The sequence below is a fragment of the Colobus angolensis genome, unplaced genomic scaffold (assembly GCF_000951035.1).
Source record: "Colobus angolensis palliatus isolate OR3802 unplaced genomic scaffold, Cang.pa_1.0 Scaffold83, whole genome shotgun sequence".
Taxonomy (NCBI): domain Eukaryota; kingdom Metazoa; phylum Chordata; class Mammalia; order Primates; family Cercopithecidae; genus Colobus; species Colobus angolensis.
In genome coordinates, this window is record NW_012122154.1 from 3,322,300 (window position 1) to 3,331,543 (window position 9,244).

Here is a 9,244-nt window from a genome sequence, read left to right on the forward strand (position 1 = left end):
AAAGTGAGTATCTTATATAAAGGGGAAAATAATGTGTTATTCTTTTGTATTGTGGAAATGGATTTCTTTTTCCAATGTTTCAAATATACAAGCAGAATTGTTTAATGTTTGCCAATAAATATAATAAATTGAAGCAGAAGTTCAAAAATTAACAGCCACAATAGTTTATTTACAATTGAACTCTTTATAAGATATTTACAAGACAACCAATTTTACACATCAGAAATGGTATCAAAAGTTATGAATTACAACACAGACAACAATATGAAATGGGCATAAAACAAAGCTGAAGTAGACAGACAAGCAATTTTTTTTTTAATTTATTAACACTAGCTTAAACTTTGTTAAAGAAAAACAAACAACTATGTTTTAGGAGAACTGCAGGGCCTTCAGTTGAAGATTGAATTCACAGTGTTGTATCCCATGTAGGGAAAAATAAGACTAATTTTCCCCCCACACTCTAACACACTGTAATTTTGCACTTGGAACTTTGCTAATCCACTCTCCAACCTCCTTCTCAACAAAGTCAAATCAAAGGAGAATTAACCTAGAAGAGGGGACAATAAAATAAGAAGTCCTCAGGGAGACGGAGAACCAAGGAAATAGAATCTACTTAAGTCTGGCCAAATAGCACCTCGTGGATTCTTCTCAGTCTACTTCAAGTCAGAAACTGGGGAGTCCCCTGGGTAGGGCACAAACATAATGGTTAAATTTGCTAACTCATATCCAAAATTAGGAATCCGACACATGCTGAAATCAAGAAGAAACTGAGAGGGATCAAAGAACAAAGTTAAGAGACACTGATTGCGTCTTTTTCCTTTTTGGACACGTTACGAAGAAATATAACATAGGTAAGAGTAAGAAAAACTGAACATCCTGCCACATTAAAATGATGGAGAATAAAGAAAATCTGGCCCAGTTTTTCTAGAAATCTCCTTCTCCTTAAGGTGTGAGATGAGAGCCCCTAGTGGAATTAAGTCCTATTTCTCTCTACATCCTTGCTGCAATGAAGTTTACAGCAGGTTCCCTTATAGAGAGCCCACTCTCCTAAGCAGATGGAGTTACAAATGAAAACCCATAGCCACACACACACACACACAAAAGGAGAAATAAGAGCAGCAAGATCATCCAAGAATACTACATGTGCTGCCAGAATAATTCCTTTAAAAGTCAAATCCAGGAAGCACAGATCAACATCTCACAAAAAGCTTTAGCAGTGGGAGGCCCCTGAGGAACTTTTCTTCTCTTCCCACAATGGTATCCCATTCTCTCTCGTGCTCCACTGATGGGCCAGCCACACACCCTACATACCTTGGCTTCTCCTCTAAAAGTGCTAATAATCTGGGGACATATTCTCTTTAAGGATAAAAGCCCCTACCTTCTAGGAGATTAGACCCCTACTTGTTTTCACACAATAGTCCTGAAGACTAAAGAAAGGCAATTCCTATATATTTGAGACCAGAGGTCTTGGCTCTATTTTCCTTTCAGATAGTTAATAGGGATCTTACACTGAGACCAAAGTGGCCTGGGAGTGCTATCCTGATATTTTAACAAAATGGGGGAGGGGAGAGGACCAAGATGGTACACATACAAATCTTATTTTTACAAAGTGAATGGAGAAGCTCATTAGGTACATCTGTTTGTTTCAAGATGTAGACATTTGCCAGCCAAAGGAAGCACCTATTTCCACACTCTCCCTCTACCCTCCCTAAGTCTCTATCCCACCACCAAGAGCCCAGCTAAAAGGATGAAGCCCAATGAAGGAATACTTGAGAAGTGATGTGATACAAGGACATCTATACAGGTTTTGGCATGCCATCTCAAATGCTAACTGCTTTTGTTTACAGCTGTAACTTGTTCTGAAACTAACCATTCCCACTTTCTTTTCCAAATATTTTGTTTTTTGAGGGGTAAAGAAATTCAGTTACCCATTAACTGAGAAAACAATCACAGCCAAACATCCCTTTCCACATGACTGTATCACAGAATAGTTTCAAGAGAACAACTATCTTCACACAGTTATCTACCAACTCTCCGATGTCTTTTCTACTCTGTGAAGATGGCTTGCTTCATCACTTCACTTGTCATTCCTCGTCTGGTCCTAAAGCTCATGGTGAGGTTGTTTGTTTTGTTTTAGGGTTAAAAATCACTATACCCACTATAAGGAGGGTGTACCAGGGTGAGAAGAGTGCCATGCAGGCACAGTTCTAAAGGAAGGGGTTGCTTCATCTTCCACATGTCTAATGAAGAGAGCCCTTTTACCCCTTTAACATAGGCAAATGTATAGAAACAGACCCCTGAAACTTCTGAATCTGCCAGCCTATAGCTTTAGCTTGAGAGCCCATTTCCCAAAAAAGGGAAAAGAAATCTCAATCACCCTCCATAACTCACAATTAGCCGAATGGAAGAGTTTTTGTGAAATCAGAGTGATGAAAACAAAGTCAAGGGAGTATGAAAGGGTATTATCAGCGAGTGATAACATATGTGAGGACAAAGGTCACATATACAGGTCTCTGCCACTCTCTGGAATGGCATGCTACAACTATCTGAAGACAAGGTTCTTGCCAGCACAGCTATTTCCTACACGTCCGGTGAGGTGTTTGCTTCTTCTGGATCTCCAACCTGCATCGGCTACGCTCATCCAACCAGGGTAGCTCAAAATTCCTGGCAAAAGAGGATGAAGAAATCAACTTGCAAGACTAGACAGCATTCAGTGTGGACACGATAGCAACTACAAAAATGTCACTATGTCCCTTACAACTCCTATCTCCGACTAGTTTGGAGTGTCTTTCCTGCCTCAAAGCCAGAACAACTGTGTACCATTAAAGTGATGGAATCATCTACTTCTATCTCAAAAAGCAATCCTTCTAATTATTGGCTTGGGAATCTTATTACAAAAGCTAGTTGCCCAGGTAGCCTCATTTATGTCAAAGACCCATGGCTATCCCTAAGCCACCTGGTTCTACCTCATATCTAGGCTTCCATGAAGTCTGAGAGGTATGTGTAGGTTACCTGGAAGCGGAGGAAAAAAACGTATACTTACTGTGGAGTTAATTTTGGTAATGGTCGTCCAAATGCTACAACAGGCAAGAAGGGGGTAATCATCAAACTTTCAACTATGGGAGAAAGTCAAACAGGAGCTTATTAGTAATATAGATGGGAAATGTCTAGAAGTTATATCTGCTCCAAAATACACTTCATTCATTCACAGCAAGTTGTACCCTGGAGCCTTGCACCCTCCTCCTTCTTTGAAAACCCTATCCTTTTAGATGGACATAACTTACCATCATCTGGCTCAGGGAAAAATGAGGTAACCTCAGGCTCAGATTCCTGAATTCCTTTCTTTTTATACATTCTGAGCTGCAGTCGCTGTAAAATTCTTTGTTCCCTGATCCTCTGAATATCCCATCTGGGAAAAACAAACCAAACAAAACAAACAAACCCAACATTACTGTTTACCCAAAACCTGCTCTATAAAAACAACTCACACAATCCAGATGCTAGGAAGACTCCTGCTGACTCCTCTAGACAGGGTAAAGAGAAATGCCTGCCTGGTTAAAGGAGTGCTGTTTTAAGCCTACTGTCTAGATCATGTGTTGGTGTTCCACAGAAAGTAGAACTGAGGAAGGTCATACACAAAAAGAGGCCAAACATGTTTTCCTACTTAGTTGGAAACCATTTCCAACTAAGATATTCAACCAACTGGGAAGCCAGTAATGTAAGAGTGTTAGGTGCTCCAAGATTCTCCACAGCATGAAAGAGGGAGGTCAGCTGCCCTGATCCTCTGTCCTAGGTCCTAGGGCTCAGTTGTTTCCAGGATGGGCATCTCTGGCCTCACCTTTTCCTTCTCTTCTCGTCCAGCTCCAGTTTTGCATGCCGCTTCGAAAACACACTGTCATCCAGGTTCTGTGTAAAGAAAAGCAGCTGATAAGCTATTTATCACCATGTATTAGTTACACACATATACTAACTAATTTCCAACTTCCAGGAATGTAAAATCTTTCACCTTCCGGTTCTACCTGAGTCTGTGGGTTCCATGGATAGTATGGGAACCTGCTGGTAACAGAATCAACAAAACACATACTCCTTTCCCCATCCACACCCTTTTAGAATCTCCAAATTTCACAATCATTTCCATAACTTTCCAAGGTAAACACCACATCAAACTAAAACCCCCAGACTGCCATAAACTCTCCTCGCCTCCATACTTTGTAGGAATCTGACCTTAAAATAATCAAAACTTTAAGAGTCAAATGAACTTAGAATATACAATTTTATGGCTGAGGGGTACATGCTTGCTTTTTTTTTTTGTGATGGAGTCTCACTCTGTCACCCACGCTGGAGTGCAGTGGTGTGACCTTGGCTCACTGCAACCTCCACCTCCCAGGTTCAAGCAATTCTCCCTGTCTCAGCTTCCCGAGTAGCTGGGATTACAGGCGTGCACCACAAAGCCTGACTAATTTTTGTATTTTTAGTAGAGACAGGGTTTCGCCACATTGGCCAGGCTGATCTCTAACTCCTGACCTCAGGTGATCCACCTGCCTCAGCCTCCCAAAGTGCTGGGATTATAGGCATGAGACACCGAGCCCAGCCCTAACTTTTCTACTTAGCATAACATCTATTTTGAACACTACCTAGCTATTTATTTTTTAATCAATCACTTAACTACTCTGGACCTGTTTTTTAATCTATAAAATGAAGGAGCTGGACCAGATAATTTCTCAAGTTTCTGTCTGGCCTTAAAATTCTATTTAATTCATCCATAGTACTATGACATTTTCAAGTTATACCCTCATGTTCTATTTACTCTCTCACTCTCTTCAATTGACTGCTGTTGGTTACCTACCTCCAAAAGGTCTGAAGGATTTGGGTCCCTTAGAGGCTCTACTGAGTGGTCCCTCCAAGAAGGAACTGAAAAAAAAATAAAGAGAGAAAAAGAAAGGGAGGAGGGGTGGAACCACCCTTAAATCCAAAGTCACACAACTATTCACTAGGATAAGAGGTCTCTCCCAAGATGAGACAAAGTTACCAAGTGATAGGAATCCATTCTATGGCCTCCCTGAAGCCATATTCAGTGTCCTTGCTATGGTATAAAAGAACCTAAAATGCCATTGCAGTCTGCCAAACTCAGGATCACAAAAACCCTAAACCAATACCTGACAATTCATATAATGGATGCTATAGCAGTTCCTGAAAAACAACTGAAATTTGTTGTCATTTTGAAGTCTATAGTAGTGTAATCAATCATACACCAAGAAATCTCACTCTCCCACATCCAGTGGATGGGGAATGCAGCTCCCAACCATCCACCATCCCACCCACCCCCACCCCAGGCCCAGCCAGCACAATTCCTATTCTACTCACCAGCCAAGACTGAAGTTTCTCCTGCAACACTTGATGGCATCAGACACCCTAAATAATGCAGGAAAGAAGAATAATCTCAGTGTAAAAAGAAAAAAAGCCCATACCCCAAATGGAGGAAAGGATCATCACTGAAGTTCTCACTAGGAAGCCATTTTGTTTTTTGAGTTGTTCTTTTGAGAATTTCTCTCTGGGGGAGGGGAAGAGGGAACAACAGACAAAAGAAAAGAAAATAAGCCCACCACTTTTTTTTTTTACACTGAGACGACTTCTTTTCTTCATTATTTAGGGTGGTTTCCCTGCAACAGTTGATGGCCAAGGATATCAAACCTTAAACTCAGAACATGGCAGGTGAGTAAAAGTTGACCCTATTTTTCAAATAAAAGATCAGTGTTCTCAAAACTTACATATGTAGTCTTCTTAAACAGCTCCCTCCTCCCTCCAAACAAACTACCTTGCTGGTCCAGCCTGAACAACATGCACAAAGACTTTGGCTCCCCTAGAACAAGCCATTGAGCCTTCCTCTTGAGACAGGGGCATCAAGAATAAGGATTCACATGTTTATTCACAACTCAGGCTCCTCAAGGGGCTGGGATCTCCCCAATCAGATTCTTTTGTTTCACTATGCCCACAATCTCAGAGGTGTTTGAAATTGTCTGTACTAGGGAAGACAGGATTTTCAAAAATAGCCAGTCACACAGAACAGCTCTGGACCAAGCCATTACCCAATCCCGGATGGGAAGTTGCTTCACGTTTCTCTTAAGTTGTTACGCAGCATTGCCATGGCAGCAAAAAAGGTTAACCATTAAGGAAGAACCTGTTCAACTGACTGAACCAACAAAAATCTGAACCTAGATCAGGATCCTGATCTAATGTACTCAAGTGTGAGGCCTAATAGAGGTTAGATCATTAAGATGACTAATCTAGCTTTCCCACTTAATTTTGTCACCAAAACAGCCAAACAAAGCCTGGAGAATGCTCTTGTCTCACTGGAATGGATTTCTATCCCCATCCTGCTAGGCAAGACACAGTGGTAGAAACTTGGGACTGCGGCTCTATCCTGGAAGGCCTCCCCAACCATGACCCCAGAGTAACCGCAGTGACTGACATAGACTAATATTACATGATTGAAGGCACATTCCAGTTACTGGTTGATGCAGAAGATAGGGGAGCATCTCTGTGTGGAAGCCATAAAGGAAAAAAAAGGGAATGAAGACCAAGGTCCCACACCCCACACCCTCCCCAAGCAGCTCAGATATCCCAAGATAGTCCTTATTGTTTGAAAAATAGTTTGTAGACCATTTTATTTAAATATATGAACAACCAATGGGCTACTGCAATCCAAGTAAACTCTTCACATTTTAGAACCTTTGTGAAGTATAGTAAGATAAAGTAAGACTGTTGGTCTTTGGCAGATTCCTCCTGCCCCCCAGACAGGGACATAGATATACAGATAAATGTTTATATAGTTAAAGAGCGGAGGCCCAGGTGAAAATTCCCCACCCCAAGCTGGCTCCCCAACCCAAAAATTACCATTGGCCCCTGAGAACACCCAAAGACCACCCTCCCAGATTTCACACAATATCAATTGCAGGAACAGTCGTGCATGGCAAAGTATAGTTCTATGCATTTCACAGCACAGAAAACCCTTCTTTCAGAGGGCATGCAAGTTGCCGGAGATTACACCCCCAAGTCTGGTGCTCTTGTGATGAGCAACTTACTGGCAAACACATCTCCCAGTGTTGTAAGCAGGCAAATACATTGAGCACATTTTGCTGTAATTCCATCTATTTGCAATGCCTGCACAGTGTCTGTCTCTGGCTGTTAACTTACTCATTCTTGACAGAACTCTGCTTTATTGATTGCACTTTTTTAAAAATGCCAAAGGCATTTTCACACTTGTTAGCTTGACCGCCACCACTAGGGTATAAGAGCAAGTGTTCTCTATGCCTTACTTGCTACAGTCTCCTCCTTCTTTGGAGAGGATTCCCGTAATGGTAACGGTGATGGGGGAGGCTGGTGCCAACGACACAAATACATTTCTGTGGTGGAAAGGTACGGCAAATCTTCTATCTCACTTGAGAAGGCTTTCTCCTTGGGATGGGTGCTGGGTCCCTTTTGGGGAGTGGAGAGTCTTGGTGGGGTGTCCACTGAAGACCGGGGCTTTTCTGGGGTTTCTTGGCTCCTCAATTCACGTTTACAAACAGTTTCAGATAAGGAACCACAGGGTTCCTCTTTAATAGGAGAGTGCTTAGGAGTTTTTGTTTTGACTTTTGAAAATTCAGGAGCCAGCTTTTTAACAGGAGTCTTTCTTTCTGTACTTCCAAATGGGGATTTCCTATTAGATAGGGAAGAAAACATTATAAAATATATTGACACTTGAATAAAATCTAATTTGAACACATTCTGGAGCAAAAGAATAAGCTGGTTATTTTGCCCCAAAATGACAAGTATTCAGGTACCTAAATGTCTGGTGTTCATTTGGCAGTCATGAGCAGGAACAGCCCAGGCTTAGCAGTATATAAAATAGGCCATTAGTAAATGTTTTTTGTTGTTGTTGTTTTTTGTTTTTTGAGACGGAGTCTTGCTCTGTCACCCAGGCTGGAGTGTAGTGGCATGATCTCGGTTCACTGCAATCTCTGCCTCCCGGGTTCAAGCAATTCTCCTATCTCAGCCTTCCGAGTAGCTGCAATTACAGGCATACACCACCATGCCTGGTTAATTTTTTTTGTATTTTTAGTAAAGGCAGGGTTTCACCATATTGGTCAGGCTGGTCTTGAACACCTGACCTTAGGTGATCCACCCACCTAGGCCTCCCAAAGTGCAGGGATTACCAGCATGAGCCACCGCGCCTGGCCAGTAAATGCTTGTTGAATAAGGAGTTTTCATGCTTAAGAATATTCAAGGTCCACCAAGTGCAGTGGCTCATGCCTGTAATCCCAGCACTTTGGAAGGCCAATGTGAGCGGATCACTTGTGGTCAGCAGTTCGAGACCAGCCTGGTCAACATGGTGAAACCCCGTCTCTACTAAAAAAAATACAAAAATTAGTTGGGCGTGGTGGCCCATGCCTGTAATCCTAGCTACTTGGGAGGCTGAGACAGGAGAATTGCTTAACCCTGGGAGGCAGGGGTTGCAGTGAGCTGAGATCACGCCACTGCACTCTAGCCTAGGTGACAGACTGAGACTCCATCTCAAGAAAAAAAAAAAAAAAGAAGAAGAATATTCAAGGTCCTTTAGCCAACATCATTAGGAACCACTACAACCCACTACATTACGTGCACCTATTTCCTGTAACCCAGAGATCAGTCTCTTTCCTTTTCCCTCCAACCCTGTACCACATTAATTATAACCTTTATTTCCTTTTTCTTGCTGTCTGCTGGCATTCTCTAGCCTCTTTCTTTCTCCCTTCTTCCCCTACCACATCCCAAGAAAGTCATCTCCCTTCCTCTTTACCAACCTAAATTTTATACTTCTTTTTTTTTTTGAGACGGAGTCTCACTCTGCTGCCCAGGCTGGAGTGTAGTGGCGCAATCTCGGCTCAGTGCAACCTCCATCTCCTGGGTTCAAACGATTCTGCTGCCTCAGCCTCCCTAGTAGTTGAGACTACAGGTTTGTGCCACCACACCCAGCTAATTTTTTTATTTTTGGTAGAGACAGGGTTTCACCATGTTAGCTAGGATGGTCTCAATCTCCTGACCTCGTGATCTGCCTGCCTCGGCCTCCCAAAGTGCTGGGATTATAGGCATGAGACACCGAGCCCAGCCCTAACTTTTCTACTTAGCATAAAATCTATTTTGAACACTACCTAGCTATTTATTTTTTAATCAATCACTTAACTACTCTGGACCTGTTTTTTAATCTATAAAATGAAGGAGCTGGACC

The 9,244-nt window shown here is 42.1% G+C and overlaps 1 protein-coding gene across 1 annotated transcript in view; it reads right to left on the bottom strand.

The window, feature by feature from the left end:
* Nucleotides 1-148: 148 nt before the first annotated feature.
* Nucleotides 149-9,244, bottom strand: part of MSL1 (male-specific lethal 1 homolog (Drosophila)) — a 14,563-nt gene continuing 5,467 nt past the window's right edge. Inside the window, exons 3-9 of the mRNA XM_011929849.1 lie at nt 7,317-7,699; nt 5,365-5,412; nt 4,847-4,911; nt 3,839-3,906; nt 3,285-3,409; nt 3,044-3,116; nt 149-2,664 (exon numbers count right to left, since the gene is read on the bottom strand). Of these exons, the coding sequence (XP_011785239.1) occupies nt 2,574-2,664; nt 3,044-3,116; nt 3,285-3,409; nt 3,839-3,906; nt 4,847-4,911; nt 5,365-5,412; nt 7,317-7,699 (853 nt within the window). The 3' untranslated portion in view covers nt 149-2,573. The remainder of the gene's footprint in view (nt 2,665-3,043; nt 3,117-3,284; nt 3,410-3,838; nt 3,907-4,846; nt 4,912-5,364; nt 5,413-7,316; nt 7,700-9,244) is intronic.